This window comes from Oryza brachyantha, chromosome 1, assembly GCF_000231095.2.
Source record: "Oryza brachyantha chromosome 1, ObraRS2, whole genome shotgun sequence".
Classification (NCBI taxonomy): Eukaryota; Viridiplantae; Streptophyta; class Magnoliopsida; order Poales; family Poaceae; genus Oryza; species Oryza brachyantha.
This window is the reverse complement of record NC_023163.2, coordinates 16,550,130-16,569,095: the sequence shown is the minus strand read 5'-3', so window position 1 is coordinate 16,569,095 and position 18,966 is coordinate 16,550,130. Positions and strand designations below refer to the sequence as shown.

Genomic DNA, 18,966 nt, shown 5'->3' with positions numbered 1-18,966 from the left:
TAAACCAAAAAACTAATTGCATGGTTACGGGAGAAATCGTGAGACGAATTTTTTGAGACTAATTAGGTCATGAATAGCCATAATTGCTACGGTAACAAATATGTGCTAATGATAGTATAATTAGGCTCAAAGGATTCGTCTCACAGTTTGTAATTTATTTTTTTATTTGTATCAAAAACCTCTTTCGATATCTGGTAAAAATCTAACGTGATATTTGTTGAAAAATTTTTACGATCTAACCGCACCCTGAGATTTCGTAACGAGTCAAACCGAGAGACCCATCCGTACCCGCGTGGCCTTCGTCGTCGTCCTCCTCCGCACCAATTCGCGCAGACCCGAAGCGAGCGAGCGAGAGAGAGAGAGAGCTCAACCAACCAACGAACCGCGAGCAGCGCGGGTGCGGCCGATCCCGGGATCCAGCGGGGATGGCGTCGTCGTCGGCGTCCCGGATCTTCGAGTACTTCGTCGTGTGCGGGCTGGGCCCGGAGATCCGGACGCTGGACGGCGTCAAGGGCTTCCACGGCGCCGACGACATGTACATGGCGGCCTTCCTCGACCAGCTCCCGCCTTCCAGTCACGGGCTCTACCCGCCCCCGCCGCCGCAGCTCCCCATCGTGAGCACGCATGCAGATCCTGCCCCCCCCCCCCCCCCCCCCCCCGTCCCCTCCTCCTCTCTAAATCGCCTCAGTTGATCCATTCTCGATCTGCTTGGGGCGCTTGTTGCTCCATTTTTCATGGTAGAACGATCCCCGATTGGTTGGTTGCGAAATGTGCGTTTGCTATTAGCAATTGCTCGGGATGCGTGCCCGCTAACTACGAAATTCTTTAGCGTTAGAGGTGAATTCGTGATTCTCTCCTGCCCAATCGCCTGTTTAGTCACTTTGTTGATTTGGTAGGCTTGAAGCTTCCGGTGTTGATTTAGGCATTAGTGGCTAGGATTGCTACTTGTTAGTGCTAGGGCAGTGAAACATACTCTGCCATAGTCATATAGTTACTGTCAATTAGAGCAAACCTACATAACCAATAGATGATTGTCCCCTTCAACAATTTCCTGCCCTCTTAGGTGAACATCATGATTGGCATTTGTTCTTAAACTCATTTTAAGTGAAAGAAAATGCCAAAGTACGCTTGAAAGGAACCCCTTGTTGTGTTTGGAGTTGCAGGCTTTGTAGGGAAGTGCCCCGGATTTGCACTCACGCTTGGTCTGGCATGATACCATTGAGCTGGTGGAATCAGGGATTTGAACTCAGTATATCTGTGGTTAGAGTCGCTGTACAGGGAAGGCCACTATTTAGTCCATCATGATGCTGCTGTTGCTGAAATGGTGACAATGTTATGCATGTAGGTTTATGTTGTTGTTTTAGCATGTGCAATTCAGAGTTTTATCCCTCTGCTGTAAGATAATTTTACACCAACGCAAATAATTTATACCAAGAAGGGCTTTCAGTGCTGAAGTAATATTTTGAAAGCAGCACATCAACACAACCTAGTATGGAATAGAAAGGACAGGAGGTGCAAGGCAACTGTTTAGCCAGTTGTTTTATCAGTGATGGATAATACCATGACATTCTAGGAGGGAGAGCCTTGTAGTGATGCTGTATGCACTATTTTAAAGCAACATGACAATGTATTGAATTATTTTTACAGATGATGTATTATAAAAAACAAAACAATTTAAAGCAAAAGGATCTTGTAGTAATACTTTTGAACTGTTTGCTGACAATTGTAATACCTTGACTCTTTATCTCTGCACCTCATTTTTTGGTTATATTTTATAATTTGAACCTCTATCGTTGACTGGTGATAATTGCAGTGTGTTTTGCCAGCGGGAGTAAGGATATACTCATCTGGGTTGGATGCAAATGATCTCTCAACGTATCCACGGAGCTATCCCATAGTTTTGACAGGTGCATGCAACAGTTATTCAGATTGATTATCCTGTTGAAAGCTGATATTTCCCAAACCTTCTGACATTCTGTTTGATTCTTCTAGTTAAAACTACTATTGGTTACCATGTATAGACTGCTCCCTTACCTTTGTTGTCACTTCTTGTAGAGGGAGATGGTTCAAAAATTTATGTTAGTTGTATTGCATTTCGGGATCCAATATGTGAAGATATTATTGAAGCCTATCAAATTCCAGCGAATTCGTATGCTGATAAATGCATATGCCTTGTGTCCCATTCTCCTAGTTTCCAAGTCCTCCGTGATGCCCTTGAAGAAATATTTGTCCTTTGTTTTTCTCCTGCTGGGTGTAGGTAAGCTTCAACATTCATGCAAATTGTATGTTCTGGTTCAGACCTTCTATGGTGATATGGTCTAATTCTTGTTGGCTATGATTCAGCAAGCCGTTGTGGGACATAATATCACATGTGGTGTCAAATGTTCCATTACCAACACCAGGAAAGGATCGTGTTTTATTTGCCATAGAGAACTGCCTTCTTTCTGCGGAGGCTCCCCCAAAAGAATGGCTTCCTCATGCTGATGTATGTCTCCCTTTTTTTCCATTGTTCTTTTGTTATCTATTGTATTCCCAGTACATTCATCTCTTAAGCTAGATAGATTTATTTCTAAATAGCCATTGCTTAAATTAAGACATTGTGACTGCAGATATCCTTCCAGCCGTTGGTACAGTGTCTAGATGTTGATAAGCTAATACAACTATTTACTGCTGTTCTTCTTGAAAGAAGGATATTACTACGATCAAATAAGTTCGTTGAATTTTCAGAAGTTGTACTTTGAAAGGTTGTACTTGATTGCCATTCTGATTAAGGTTTGATGGGCTTTCTTTTTTGTTCATAATGCAGGTATACACTGTTGACTCTAGTTTCAGAGGCCATATGCCATTTAATATACCCACTTAGGTGGCAGGTAGGTTTGATTCAAAATGTGTCCTTTTTCCTCTAAGTTTTTCAGCAGTTTTCCAAATACGTTGGATGACAATTGTTGAAACTCGAAACTGAAGAGTTCATTTACCCACAAGTCCTTTTGTTGCTACTTGCTACATTACCTAATCATGAGTGAATTACTCTCAAATTGTTGTGCTGCAGCATGTCTATATCCCAATAATTTTCTCTAGTGGGGTTGATTACATAGATGCTCCTACACCCTACATGATGGGGCTTCATTCAGGTGTTGACACATCCACAGTGACAATGGATGGTGTAAGTTGGTACATTAATATGGAATTGCCATCATTTAATTTTTGTTTTTTACGTGCCTCTCTTATTTTGGAAATTACACTACTTCTAATTCATCATTGTGAAATAAATTGTCACAATTGTTTTGGTCAATTGGATTCTTCACAGACATATTTGCTTGTTTATTTGAATTGTCATATTGAACCACACTGATGAAGTTGCGATGATGTGATTGCAGGTAGTGGTGGTAGACCTTGAATACAACCGGATTACAATCTCGGAAGAAATCCCTCCAATACCAGAAACTGAATATAATTTCTTGCGTGGTGAGATATTAAAACTACTACAACCCAATGTAATGGGTATTGATTACATGAAAATCAATCTTGGCAGTATGGGTGACCATTCTCTCAGGACTGGCACAAAATCATGGGGGCAGGAACATGATTTTCAGCTTAGGTAATTCTATTATGCTTTGTTTAAGTTTAACTGTAAATGATTTCAAAGTTGTTCACCTAAGCACGGCAGGTCTAGTAGGATAGAATCATGCTACTATTCAATTGAATACCTGGTATGTTGCTACAATGCCATTAAAGGTAAGACTAGTAACTTATACACAATAGATATAGTTTCAAATTAATACAACTCTCATCAAAGCATGGTAGGTAGGTAGGGCTTACCCACTTAATTGGCCTATAAGCAGGTTTGAGGGTCACCCCACTTGCACCCCTAATGGTAGGTCTAATTCTAGCATAAAATTAGACTAGTGTTCAACTGAATGTTGGTCTATTATCTTGCTATCATTCTATTGGGCAGTGCCTAGTAACTTGCACAAAAATACGCTAAGTTGCAGTTTAAATCAGTGTCTGCACAAGCATCTATATACATAAAACGAATACTTTGTCAATTTTACTCTATTCTTGCTTGTCCCATTGGAACAGCAGGCATGATGACTATTCTCAGTTACACATACACAACAACCTCAAAACCAGCATATAATAAATAATTAAAACTTGAAAGAAAAAGGAAATATGTTCAACATAGTTCATACAGGCAGCTTAGAATTCTTAATGGTGAATGGTTGCATTGCAACTTGACACCAGAGACTGAGATTAACATGAATATTTATACGACTATGGTAGTCAACTAGTGACTGAAATTCAAGGACGTCCTTTCTCCATTGGGTATATGTTATCATGAGAACAATCTTATCAATTGATGTGCTGCATTTATGCAGGTTGATTTTCTTAAGATTCTTTGCGTTGATTATGAGTGGTTACCGTAACTTCATTGTAAGTTATGTCTAATATGTTTTTCTGACAGCTATTTGTCTACAGTGCTCTTGATCGGTAACTTGTATGAGTTTTTGTTGTCAGGATAATGCTTCACCAAGTGGTTTCAATACTCAAGCATTTCTTAAAAAACGTTCACGCGCAACTAATCAGCCTGTTGAATCAATGTTGATGGTATGCTTACTACCATTTCTTTTGCTTTCTTTTTGGGAGTTTATTCTTATTATCCAAATGTGATGCTTTCGTCAACAACCATTTGAATTATTAGACATTTCAGGATTATATGAAAATAAAAGGTGAACCTGGAAAAGTATCTTTTTAATTTCTTAAGCTGTTTTGATTTATAAACTCTAATAGTACTAGTTTTGGTGTCTCAACTTTGGATCTGGAATTGTTTTTATTTTGTTCTTTACTATCTGAATTTTTTACTCTACTTAGATTTCATCTAGTATATTAGATACTGACTTTTCATATATGGCAATGTCTCCTGCACCTCTGAATATGCTGTCCAGACTAAAATGAGTTATGATTTTTCTTTGTTGATGCTACGTTTTTACATGAATTTCTTTCATTGTACCATCATGTTTCATACCCCTGTTGATTTATAGGTTGCCCCCACATTTCCAGATTCAAACTTCATAAGTTTTATCGACAGTTACTCAATTAATTTAGCAATACAGGTCTCATGATTTCATATCATACAGACTATGCTATAAGAGACTAATGATCAAAATTTTGTTTCGAGACTGCACTGAGTCAAACTGTGCCTTGTAAAAATCATGTAGAGAGGATTTATTATTTCCTTGATAGATCTTAATCCTACACATAGCTAACCAGAGTTCCGTATTTTATGTTATGTGCCTCGAGATATTTTTTATGTTAATTATTTAATGTCAATTTAACTGTATATGTTCTTAATAAACTACAAAATTTCATGATTATTTGGCAGATTATGCAGTTTATAGAGACACAGGGGTTCTTGGATTATCTGGAAAGATGCAGCAATGCAGAAGAAAACACCAATAATCTTCTTGATAAGTTGCAGGATGCAACTGGGAGAGGACAAAACCCTCTGGCAATTTTTCCATCTCATGCAGCTGATCCTGAGATCATAACAATAGCTGATTCTGAGACTGGAGGTTCAGGTATTTAATCTGTCTCCGTTCTTTCTTAAACATCTGTACTCTCCAAATGTTATTGTGTCAAAACCAGAATATGCTGCCTTGAAACAAATATAAATATTCATGCAAAAATAGATAAACTATAGTGAAGGATGTATGAACATTAAGCATGATTTTAATTACTCATAGAGGCCAGTTTGCCTGTATTACTCTGCATTACTTTGTTGATTAAAATATAATGTTGGCAACATAGTGGACCCATTTAGAATCATGCAGTTTCTACATTATTTCATAATGCCTGTAGAGTGGGGGCTGATGTGTTTTGGGGATGATAATTGAATATACACTTGTTTACAGAACCAGGTAAACGATTCTGCTATAAAAGATTTCCAGCAAACGCAAGGACAGAAGAACAAGAAGAAAAACGTAAATCAATTCTAGCGATAGCTAGTGGGGCTAGTAAGCAAGTACCAAGGTAAGATTAGGTGCCAAGATTTTCTGCTGTTATTCTTTCCAACGACTACAGTCTATAACTGCAATGCTAAATGACATGTGATTTCAGCTCTCCGTCGATCCCAACTAGTGGAGGTCATAAGGTAGAAAGTTTGAGTCCTAGAGAGAGGGCGGTAAGTCATACATACTGCCATGGGAAATGATCTTTCCATTTTTTCTCTACACGCATGAGAGTAACTCTTTGTTTTTACAAAATGTTATTTTCTGTTTTTGAACAGGCGGAGAGGGAAAGGATGGTTCTAGACATAAAAGTCAAGCTCCAGGTAATAGGCTGATTCATCTCATTTGCTCTAATCCATTGGTTTCATATGTTCCTGGCAATGCTTTAATTGTGATTGTTATGTTCTGAAAGTATTCCCAAATAAAGCATTTATGAATTATCACAAGTATGGCTGAAGGCAGTGAATGTAACACTTTATTTTTAGTGATTTTATTGTAGTTAGTATCCAGTTCCAATAAAAACACTGCTAAGCTGACGATACAAAATAAAACAAGAAAGATAACCGTATCCTAGTTGGAATAGGAAGTTGGTACACTTACTCCTAAGTGTGAAGTAATTAAGGGTGTGTTTGGTTGGTGGTCAAGGTGAGATGAGATATGGTCATCCATATTTTTAGGGATATGGTGATCCGGATTTATGTTTGGTTGGATGGATGGGACGATCCAATGTTTTGTTTGGTTAGATGGATGGGATGATCATATTTAATTACTAATAAATAATAATATTAATTAATTAACATAAATATTATCCTAATTGTACAAATTAACTATGAAATATATCTATCATCACTAATTAACACTAATTTAAACTTATTAATTACTAATTAATAACAAAACACTCTAATTATCACTAAACAATCACTAATGAACACCGTTAGTAAAGGTGGATGAGCTCATCCAGCCAATTTGGCCGGATACACCCATCCAGTATCTTCATGGAATATTCCTCTCCTGGGCCACTCTATCCAGCTTCACCCGCGAACCAAACACAACAAAAAATTGGGCGGCCATCTCCCATCCAGGCAAGTCTAGCCAACCAAACACACCCTAAATCGCAGCATTTGAAGCTATTGCACTTACTCCAAAGTATGATGTAATTAAATTGCACCTTTGTTGATTTGCTTATTTGAACTAGTTGTAGGGTTAATGAGAGAGCTGACATCTTTTAGATACAATGAGGTTTGACTTAGTGAAGATTCTTATATCGTGTGAACCCTCATTAAGTCAAAAGCCACATGTTCTATCATGGTCAAGCTTGTGTGGCAGGACACACATAAATTGGAACCTTCATCTCTAGATATTTTAGTGGCTGCTATCACTGCTATAGAAAACATAGCTGTGATACCATGGAAGTGGTTTACAGGTAGCCTCAGAGGTTCAGAACTGTAATAAGAGGCATTATAGCCTGCGATATAAAACACTAATATTCAAACTCTTCTATAAAGCCCAACTTTCTAAATATTCTCCTGCAAAGTAAAAACTCATCTTTTGAATATAAAATTCTATTCAGATGATTCCATCGTAGGCCAGAGTTTACCATCATGATGTACCTGGTTCATACATAAACAATACAGATGCATTCTTCATGTATTGCACATTACAACTTTTGAGCATATTAAAAAGTATCTGCCCTTTTATCTTCAGGGACTGTGGCTTCGTCTTCTGAGACTTGGGGCAACTGAGGATCCCCTTTCTTCATTCGAATATGGCACCATTCTTGGTATCTTGAAGTCTCAGTCAAACCAGAACATTGTGCACTCTATTTATCTGTTGCTGCCGTAACCAACATAATTTCTCTTCTCTTTGCAGCTTTGATTGAGTCTGATGCAGAAGGCATTGGGGGTAGTGGCTTTGTTGAGTGCATCAGAGAGCATATTCATTCGGTAATCTTGATCTTACAATCAGTGAATGTATACCTTGGCACTTTCTGATCCACACTATATTTAACTACTCTACCTTTTAGGGTTGGCAATGCCGATTAACTGATGAACAGTTTATTGCTGTAAAAGAACTGGTGAGATGAATTTCTTATTCCACTGCCACACTCTCTATTAGATATAGATAGTTTTTTTTTTCTTAAAACTGTTAATCTGTGTTGAAATTAGTCATTCCCATGTTATGTTTTAGCCGGCAGGCAGGTGGTATGCCAATGTGATACCTGCTATGTAGGTGGAACTGTTGAACCAATTTTAGTAACTCATTAGATTTCATTCCATCAATATGGTATTTTTTTCTTGTGCACCAGGTGGCGGTTTGTGGGTACATTCTAAAAAACAATGTACTCATCATTCATAGACTTACACTTGCTTCTCAGCTTAAAACATTTTATTCTAGTTCATTTTTCTTTATACATTTGTTATTATATATTTGTGTTACGGTGCTGTTTTTTTAAAGAAATCATATCCACATAGAGTTAGCAAACTTTTTTTTAAAAAGTTTACAAGACTAAGTTTTGGGTTGATGCAGAGCTATCAATATGCTTATATTTTCCCCCCTGTGTCGTATTGATTGTTTGAAACAATCTCTCAGCTCAAGACGGCTATAACTCGTGCCAACTCCCGCAATGACATGCTAACCATCAGAGATGCTCTTGAAGTTTCTGCTGAAATGTATAAGAAGGACCCAAACAATGTTCAAGACTATGTTCAGCGTCATCTATTGTCTCTGTCAGTATGGGAGGAACTTCGGTATGTGGCATGAGACAATTTAATCAGCTTTGTTTTGGAATTTACTCATTTAGCTTAATTTCTGCAATACAATTGTCATGTTGTTCTCTAGTATCTACGACTGTCCATGTTAAGCTCACAGTTCCTTGTTATGCCATTTAGCTTTATTAATTGGAAGTAATGCTGGTATTTAGGAACTACAATACTAAGTTGAAAGAAACTGAGGATGTCCATATTTGAGTAGAATTTGAGGTACTGTACCTCAATTTTGTCTTTTAATAATAGGTTGTTCTGGAATTAGAAGAGATGTAAAAAAAGTTGAAATATGTATTGCCTGTCATTGGCTAGCAGCATGTGTATCCAATGAGCTCATGCATCTGCTGCTGTCTCTGAAGCAAACACTCAATTAGCTATCTCTGAAGCAAATACTCAATTAGTTATCTCCAGAGCAAGTTGAAGGTGCATCAGTTATTAATTTCTTACCTGTTGATTGACAACGATAGGATATTCCACATGATAACACTTTCTACCGATCAACTGCTGCCTTGCTCTGTTTGTCTGAGTTTATTTTTCATGCTATCTGTTTCAGATTTACTTTTGAAATGATACATGACTGCATTTTTTTTATTTTTTTGCAGCTTCTGGGATGGCTATTTTGAATACTTGATGGAAAATTGTTCAAACAAGTATGATGTGATTTGCCTGCTCTCACGTTCCTCTATTTATTTTGTTCAGTTTATGTCCCAACACCATGCATGTATTCTTGGTGCAATTTAAGAATGCTAACTGAAGACATGCCACATGTATATAGCATTGAATACTGTAAATTTTCCTTTTTATACCATCACGTATATGCCACATATACATGATGTACAATATTCCTTGGATTAGGTTGGCTGAACTAAATTGCGAAAAGTGTTTTAACAACATTAAATATATTGCTATTTCCCAATGATCAAATTTTAGTGCAGCTGGTTTGAAATGAGGAACTTTATTGCAATTGCATAATACATTCTTCTTTTTCGCAGGTCAACAAATTATGTAACATTAGTTACTGCACAACTTATTGTCATGGCAACTCACATGGTACTTGACATATTTCATCTTATTTATACTCTTGGTAAAACAATTGCTTTTAACTGTCCTGACTTGTTTATCTTTTCTCACTAATAATGGAGGCTGGATTGGGACTACCTGATATTGATTCTTGGAATATGATTGAGAAAATAGCTGAGAGAAACAACCTGGGTTATAAGCAGATGGTGAGCCAAACAAAGACCAGATTTTATTTTTGAAAATTTAGTTGGTTTAAATATATATTTCTTAACAGTTTTTAAACTCTCCTCAGATCAAACTTAGAGCATTGCTCACACATCTGCAACAACTGCGCATTGGCTATTGGGGAATAGCTACAGGGAAAGGCCAACAACTGCCATCATATGGCATGGCTTCCCCCCGTGCACTTGATGTATCTGATGAAAGCCAACAACCTGCTGAGGCATCTGGGTTGGGCCGAAATTGGGTGCAAAGCATGTTTAGTAGGGACAGAAGCTTACGGGCTAGCTCTTTCAACCGATCTAGTAAGTTTTCAGCTACTACTACCTCTCCTGTTTTTAGGACCTGAGTCCAGTAGATCTTATTTTTTGCTATATGCTGATGTGACTTTATCTACATTTCTCTAATTTGGTCAATGTCAATTGATTATTACAGATGATCCAAAGGTTGGTCCTACCGCAGGAAAAACTGATCTACCTGCTGCACAGAAGAAAACTCAAACAAATATGAGGACCCTTAGAGGACATACGGGTGCTATTACTGCTCTTCATTGTGTAACAAGGAAAGAGGTCTGGGATCTTGTTGGTGATCGTGAAGATGCTGGCTTTTTCATCAGTGGAAGCACAGATTGCACGGTTAGGCTTAGCTTCACACTGTTGTGTTCCTCATAACCTTATTTTCATTTGTATGGAAAAGGCAAATGTTTCTATGATTAAGTTATTTCTAGGCAAATTAGAACATTCATCATGGTATTTTTATGATTTAGGTATTACCAAAATTAGAACATTCATCAAAGTTGCGAACTCTGTTTTAGCACTGGTCTAATAGCTGAGTATTCACATTTTGTGAATACCATATGACTTAAGAGGCAAATGTTTTATGTTTTAAGGTGTTTCTAGGCAAATTAGAACATTCATCATGGTATTTCTACCCAAAATTTGCCAATATTACAAAAAATAAAAGTTTGGCATGGAAACGGCAAATGTTTTTATGATTAAGGTATTTCTAGGCAAACTAGAACATTCATCATGGTGTTTTTAATAAGAAAAGAGTCCATTTTACTCCCCCAAACTAATTGATTGGACCACTTAACCCCTTAAACTATTTTTTGGCTTATTTTACCCCCAAAACTATCGAAAATAGTTCACTTCACTACGTAATAGCATTTCTCTTTGTTACTATTGTTAATACAAGTTGCATTTTAAACTAATTTTTTTAGAGCCATAGATGACATTATTATCAAAGTTTTAAAATATTTTCAATTTTTTCACGACTATTTGCTTGAACTTTAAAATATTGATGTTTAAATCAATCTAAGGAGCTTTCAAGCTATGTAAACAGTTTGAAAAATTCTAAAAGATTGGCGAGACTTAAGTTGTAATGCATTTGTTATCCTAACTAAATTTCAGTGCAAACTATGACGAATACAGAGAGAAATAAAAAATGGAAGCAGTGTTAGAGAGTAAAGTGAATCATTTTCAATAGTCCAGGGTGTAAAATAAGCCAAAGAATAGTTTAGGGGGCTAAGTGCTCCAATGGAATAGTTCGGGGGAGTAAAATGGACTTCTTTTTCCTTTTAATAACACTATATTTCTTGATACAGTTTTACTTTTTGTGCTGGTTTAGAACAGCATTGGCCCATAAGTTTTTTCTCAAATGTCTTCAGTAGAATAGTTTAAAGGATTTCTTGTGTTGATGGCCTATTCAGATAAACCAGAGTGCAAGGCTCAAAATGGAGCAGAACTGGTAAAAATGCCCTGCTGTTTAATGGTTTGTTTATTCGGTTAGTTTCTGACCAGTTACTTGTAACAACCCGGCAAGCCACCACCTTTGATAGCATGCAAGTCTATTGTTCATTCCCAGCAATAACTCGCTTGACGAGTACTGAGGCTGAACACCAGCATGCTGCCAAGGGTAGTGGCATGTCGAGTTGTCAGGAAACAAAACTTTTCAATTGTTTTCTAGGAGGAAACAAAACTTGTCAATTGTTTTTCTAGAAGTTGTTATTGGGTTTGAAGATGAAAACTGGCTTCTGTAATGTTCTCTCTTTATTGTACTGCTTGTAGCTAATGCTGCATTAATAGGAGATATGTTGCTCAGAAAAATGTCTACATTATATTTTATTAATACTTTGTTCATGTACATTTTACAGGTAAAAATTTGGGATCCAAGTTTGCGCGGCTCTGAACTTCGGACAACACTTAAAGGGCATACTAGGTAGAATCATCATCTAAGTTCACCAATTTAATGTATTACACCACTATCACTTAATTTGATCCCATCGCAGTTCAGTGTGTTGTGGACTAATTACAACTGCTTAGTAGGCATGATTACTATTATTTGGGGCCCTGTACATATATAACTTGAACCATCTTGTAAGTGCCCATTTGATTTGGATCCCGTACTTGGATTTATTCCGATTTTAGGTTTTTTAGATAATGGAATAAAAATCCCAGGCTCTGGCATCATATGACGCACAACTGCACACAGCCGTTGTTCCAATTTGTGTTAGATCCCAAAAAAAAAAATCTAAGAAATATTTGTCCAAACTCCCCTAAATGTGCATACCCAAGATGCAACTCTAATAGGTTTGTATTTAGTGGTACCATCCATTATATTTTCCGCTGTAAAGTGTGTTGTGTTATATCTAAAATTCTGCTTAACCATGACATTTGCTAAATTTCCTTTCCTTTTGGGGCTGTGCATGGTATCACGAAGTCTATATTTGTTTCTAAGCATCCATACTTGGAATACATTTGTTCTAGATTTGTTCCACAAAAGTATTACATAGAATAGTAAGCTAAATATGTTGGGCCATCTGCCATCTTGAATTGTAAAGCTCTTACCAAGTGCATTGCACTGCGGTACTTTTTTGTTTGTCTGTTCTCTTTCAAGAGCTCAGCTGTTTGTTGTGAGTTTAGGCTTCTTTAACTTGATCAACAGGCTTAGTGATAATATCATGCTCTCTTCAATTTTTGCAGGACAATTCGAGCAATCAGCTCAGATCGTGGTAAAATTGTTTCTGGAGCCGATGATCAATCCGTCATAGTCTGGGATAAGCAAACATTTAAACTTTTGGAGGAGCTTAAGGGTCATGACGCACCGGTCAGAATCCTTCATTCATAGTAGTAACTTTCCTATCAATACATGAGTACAAATTTGCTATATTCAGGAGTAGGCAACATCCAGTTTGAGCTTTGTAGCTGTTTTCTTCAGAAAATTATACAAACATACACATTTAGGGAATGTTAAATTGTTAACATGTATAAAAAAGGGGGGAAAAAAATCTTCCCATGACATGGCAATTTTTGTCAATTCTTTTTTGCCAGTCCTTGTGTCACTGACATGTGGGAAGTAGTAGATAAGGGATTGCCTCAAAAATAGAAAAAAAAGTCAATGTCAAAATATGATATATGATACTCCCTCCGTTCCATATTGCAAGGTGTTTTAGTTTTAGTCAAGCTTCTCAACCTTTGACCAAATTGATATAAAAATATAGTAACATCTTTAATACCAAATAAATACACCATCAAAACGTATTTATGGTGGATTTAATTAAACTAATTTGATGTTGTAGATGTTGCTATATTTTTCTATAAACTTGCTCTATGTTAAAAGTTTGACTTAGGACAAAACTAAAATACCTTACAATACAGTGGGAGTAGATACAAAACATACTAGAGAGTGGTCTTTCTTTGACAAAATATAAGAGATATTTATCGATTTTGTATGGTGCACGTATATTTGTGTGCAAACACTGTAACTTGTTTACATGTATATATTTTTAGTTATTCTTTTGAAATGTACAAATGCAAACACGAAAATGGGGCAGTAGGTTATTGCTTCACCACTTTACCTATAACCTCTTCCAATGTATCCATATAACTTACACTTATGGATTTCCATGTACAATTGACAATGGTGCAGGTTAGTTCTGTCCGGATGCTCTCAGGAGAACGTGTTCTTACTGCATCTCATGATGGCACTGTCAAGATGTGGGATGTCCGTACTGATACTTGTGTTGCTACTGTGGGTCGTTGTCAAAGTGCAGTTCTATGTATGGAATATGATGACTCAACTGGAATTTTATCAGCTGCTGGAAGAGATGTGTATGTACATTTTTTTTAACCTCAAGATGTTTTTCAGAAACTTTACTTCTAAATTCACTTGAGCAACGTGGGTTGCAATTTAATCTGAAAAATTCATCCATCAGGGTGGCACATGTCTGGGATATTCGTTCCAGTAAGCAGATGTTCAAGCTTCAAGGGCACACAAAGTGGATAAGGTAATGTCTGTACTCAACTGGGGTTGGGGTGGGTGTGGGCAACTTGCACCATTAACCTACAGATGCTTACACATATTCTGGCTGATTAAAGATCAATGAGGATGACTGGCGAAACCATCATTACCGGGAGTGATGATTGGACAGCTAGGGTATGGTCTCTTACTCGAGGAACATGTGATGCTGTGTTAGCATGCCATGCTGGCCCAATACTCTGTGTTGAGTACTCACCTTCAGATAAAGGAATTATCACAGGTATGTGGCAATTGCTTATTTTAAGACTAGTGGAGCTGGGCTCTTCCACATGTCCACTGTACTCTACAGTATTCATCGCCAAATAATGCTTTTTGTATCACATATGCCTCTGATCCTTAATTAACATCCCAGGTTCCTCAGACGGGCTTATACGTTTTTGGGAAAATGAAGGTGAGATCTGCATTTGTTGTTTCATGCTTGGGGGGTGGGTGGGAATTCTGCTCTTGTAACCTTGTATGTACACCCAACATGATAGCTGAGTATTCACATTGTGTGAATAACTACCAAAATATATCTAGTAGAGAACATAAGTTGAGTGGAAGAATGAAGCCCTTTCGGTTTGAGTTAACATAAACATGAAAAACTCTCGGAAAAATTACAGAATGCTTTTGTAAAATTATTCATTTAATGAGTGCACTTGTGAGCATGGCTCTTTATATATGTGTTTAACCGGTATCAGTTCAATGGTAACCTCATCTCATTTTGCTATTATTTTGATCCTTTTTTCATATATAGTGCCTATGATCTATCCACCTGTTGGTGTATAAATGAGACATCTATTATAAATGGGGTGAACTGGTGACTGAAAGATGATTTTCATTCTCTTGTAGGAGGAATAAGATGTGTCAAGAATCTTACACTTCACTCCGCATCTGTTCTGTCCATTAGTGCCAGTGATCACTGGCTAGGAATTGGTGCTGCTGACAACTCTATGTCTCTTTTCCATCGACCGCAAGAAAGATTTGGGGGTTTCTCGAATACAGGATCAAAAGTTGCAGGATGGCAGCTTTATAGAACTCCCCAGAAAACCGCTGCAATGGTATGCAACTTTTCCTCACTATTAGTTATGTCAGTACCATGGCCTTGTGTTGGCAGCTGTTTCACAGGATCAATTATACTTATGCTTGATCACAGAAGATATATAGTATATTCAACATATGATGTTCATATTTGTGGAGTTAATATTTCTGAAAGCATCAACGCATGTTCGTAGTATGCTTAAATTCTGAGGTTAACAATAGTATATGTTGATATACCGGTACAAGAATTCTAGAAGCAGAGTGTAGGATTGAAAGGTTATGTAGTTCTTGGCTTGAGTGCGTATCATTTTGCTTCTGAGAAGTCTGTTGTGTTGAAGTTAAAAGAAAATGCTTGTGATAATAATACATTTAGTTATACACCGTTGTCATTTTTTTCCTTTAATTTGGGAGATCATGTTGTTATAAGTTCACAATTTTGCTTATGATAGGTGAGATGTATAGCATCGGACCTGGATCGGAAAAGAATCTGCAGCGGTGGTCGCAACGGACTTCTTCGGCTGTGGGATGCCACAACGAGTATCTAAGTTATACCAGGACGCATGTCAATGTAAAGAAATGGCAATTGCCACGTTGTGTTTGTTGTATGTTATTATTTTTAGTTGTTCTTTATAAATAAGATAGGAACTCTATTCGTTCATCCATTTTTGTAAATCTAAAAAATTCTCTTCTGATACCTCGAGTGGGATTTTGTTTATATTTTAATGTCGATCGCCCTAGACCATTCTCAGCTTATCTCCTTTACCATCAATTACCGGCGCGCGGTAGATGCCCATGTTCATGGTATGCAGAGTGCGTTGCGGGCTTGCTGCCGTCTACTGGGGGATATATGCACGCATGATGCCAGAGGAATACAAACTGTGGTCGCACTTCCATCGTTTGTTTTTTAGTTTGTAAGCCGTTGCCAAAATTTCAATTCTGAAACTTAATTTTGGAGTTGATTTTATGGTTTCTTTTAACATTTGTAGTTTATTTTTTTAAAAAAAAAATCACCAAGCACACGTGAAAACTTTACCCGCAAAATCTTGGGACACAAAACACACGGAGACATGCAAGAGGCCAAATCTCAGCCCAAAAAAAATTCTTGCATACAATGCTAATTACAGGAGGGAGCTTGACAGTTACACTCTTGCCACGCTTCGCCACATCTACACGAGTTCTTTACACTGACAAAATTCACACGACAATCAGCAGCAGAGCCCTCCAAGCGATCAGCTCAGCTTCATTGAGAACCACGGCATCTCGAGCGCGGCGGCGGCGGTGAGCCTGTCGCCGGCGACGTACTGCAGGAGGCCGTCGAGCACGTCGAAGCCAGGCTGCGAGAGCTTCTGCACCGGCACCTTGGTGCGCAGCCGGCTCGGCGTGGTGACGCCGAGGCCCATGCCGTTAACCTCGTCGGGCACGCCGAGCAGGCCGGCGACGAGGACCAGCTGGAGGTACTCCGTGTCCCCCGGGAAGAGCGTCTCGCCGGTGAGGAGCTCCGCCATGAGGCACCCGAGCGCCCACATGTCCACCGCCGGGCCGTAGTCCTTGCTGCCCAGGTACTGCTCCGGCGCCATGTACCAGAGCGTGCCGACCAGCTGCGTGTGCGGCGGCGCCCTCGCGGCGGACTTGCCGAGCCCGAAGTCGCATATCCGGACGCGGCCGTCGGCGGCGCCGACGAGGACGTTGCCGGGCTTGATGTCGCGGTGGAAGACGCCGCGCTCGTGCATCTGCTTCACGCCGGTGAGCAGCTGCCGCATGATGCTCTGCGTCTCGGCCTCCGTCAGCGCGCGCTCCTCGTCGTCGACGCGGCGGGTGAGGTAGTCGGCGAGGCTCGGGCCGACGTAGTCCATGACGAGGTGGAGCCTGCCGGTCTTCGCGCCGCGTGCCACCTCGCGGAGCGTCACGACGGCGGGGATGCCGGCGCACGCGGCGAGCGTCCCGGCCTCCCGCAGCAGCGCCTCGTCGTCGCTGTCCTTGTGGGCGATCTTGATGGCGACGGTCTCGCCCGTCGCGATGTGGCGCGCCCTGAAGACGGCACCGAACGCGCCCTCGCCGATGAGCCTCCACCCCCTGTACGACCTCATGCTCCCGAAATGCACCCCGGCGTCGCCGCCGCCGGGGGAGGAGAAGGGTTTCTTGGCCACATCAGCAGCACCGGGGACGGCGACGGCAGAGGGCGAGTCCGCAGCCTCCGCAACGGCGGCGTGCTGGTCGCGCCGCCTGGCAGCGATGGCGCCGGCGACAGAAGACGAGCCCTTCGGCTTAAACGCCCCCATGCCTCGGTAGCTGGATCGAGGCGGCCGGCGACCGGAGAAGCGCACAGAAGGTTTGGTCGGGGTAGCGGAGGACTGCGGTAAGAGGTTGTGATCGCAGGAGCAATGGCGTGAGGCCTTATATCGCAAGAATTCTCAGTCCGACGCCGATTCCGAGTCGGCTCCGACTCCGAGTTCCCATCGCGCGTGCTGCGTTTAGCCGACGAGCCGCGCGCGGGAAGGGACCGATCGAACACCAGTTTGATTTTTTTATTTATTTATAACTACTTTAGTTTTATTCTTAGTATTTACAAAATTATATTTGTATTCTCAAAATTGACAAAACATCTTCCTACCGCCCTCTTAGAGACCTCTTTTAAAAGTGGTCTTTTATCGAGTGTGAATGAAAATGTGCCGTATAGTTTGCTTTATAATATCTATAAAATTTTTAAATAGATCGTCTGAAATCGGATAGAGTCAAACTTTATGAGAGCTATAATTTTTTAGTTTATAACTTTATCATTTAAAAAACATCTAGATTACATTACCAAATATTCGTTACGAAATCTCATTTATATATTCACACAATCTCATATCTACGTCTCAAACAACTTCTGACAGAAATAAACACAAAGTTGCAGATCATATTAAATGAAAAATTAGTCAATTATAAAGTTATTGATCTCGTCAAGTCTATAATCTTGATATCAAGTTTGAATTTATCCAACTTCATATGACCAATTTACAAACTATCTAGGTCTGCCCCGCCCCTGCTCCCACCTCGTCGTCGCTGAAGCCGCCATCATCTATCGTCGCCGAAGTTCGTCGATACAGGGAGGGAGAGGGTAGCAGCTAGCTTAATTAGGGTTTGCATGGGGAGGTTGTCTGATTTCACTTAGGGCATGTCCTTACATTGGGCCAAAGGGTATCTTTGTCATTTAAGAAAAAAAAATAGACAACCAACCAAATCCTATTATCGGTGAACAACAGTTGAGTGTCGACGGTATTGAGACAAAATGGTGCGTAAATTTGACCGAGTGACCTGAAAGGAAGAGCTAGTTTGTTGCATTATATAAATAATTCTCTCTTATATTATTTTTAAAAAAAGATTAGATTACATTTTGTGAAAAATAAAGATACTTTGTATATTAAATGTGAGGGAGCACTTCACACCTGCATGGCATACATGCGCGCCCAGTAATAAGCAGAATGGGATGCATAGCACAGGATAAAAGATGGACACAAAATCGATGCCAAAAATCTATCTCGGTCGAAAGAGCGAGGTACAAAACAGAAAAACAAAAAAATATCAGAAGCATACCGTATTTTATAGATGAAAGATACGTACGTGAGGTCGAAGTTAAACTT

At 39.4% G+C, this 18,966-nt stretch overlaps 2 protein-coding genes across 2 annotated transcripts; one reads left to right on the top strand and one right to left on the bottom strand.

The window, feature by feature from the left end:
* The first annotated feature begins 330 nt into the window (after window positions 1-330).
* LOC102710652 (DENN domain and WD repeat-containing protein SCD1) lies at window positions 331-16,090 on the top strand. The gene is made up of 31 exons (XM_040523186.1): window positions 331-614; window positions 1,814-1,907; window positions 2,056-2,257; window positions 2,344-2,485; window positions 2,610-2,710; window positions 2,807-2,870; window positions 3,050-3,163; window positions 3,378-3,598; window positions 4,377-4,431; window positions 4,516-4,605; window positions 5,381-5,576; window positions 5,910-6,027; window positions 6,115-6,178; window positions 6,284-6,328; window positions 7,710-7,785; window positions 7,875-7,948; window positions 8,029-8,079; window positions 8,595-8,752; window positions 9,370-9,417; window positions 9,760-9,817; window positions 9,910-9,993; window positions 10,080-10,311; window positions 10,442-10,641; window positions 12,159-12,223; window positions 12,988-13,111; window positions 13,934-14,115; window positions 14,220-14,291; window positions 14,383-14,543; window positions 14,676-14,714; window positions 15,155-15,363; window positions 15,793-16,090. Exons 1-31 carry the CDS (start codon window positions 426-428, stop codon window positions 15,886-15,888), a joined length of 3,624 nt encoding a protein of 1,207 aa, XP_040379120.1. The 5' UTR covers window positions 331-425; the 3' UTR covers window positions 15,889-16,090.
* A 482-nt stretch (window positions 16,091-16,572) lies between these two features.
* On the bottom strand, window positions 16,573-17,622 carry LOC102710363 (putative cyclin-dependent kinase F-2). The gene has a single exon (XM_040524959.1). The coding sequence runs from the start codon at window positions 17,620-17,622 to the stop codon at window positions 16,573-16,575; it is 1,050 nt and encodes a 349-aa protein (XP_040380893.1).
* Between the last annotated feature and the right edge of the window lie 1,344 nt (window positions 17,623-18,966).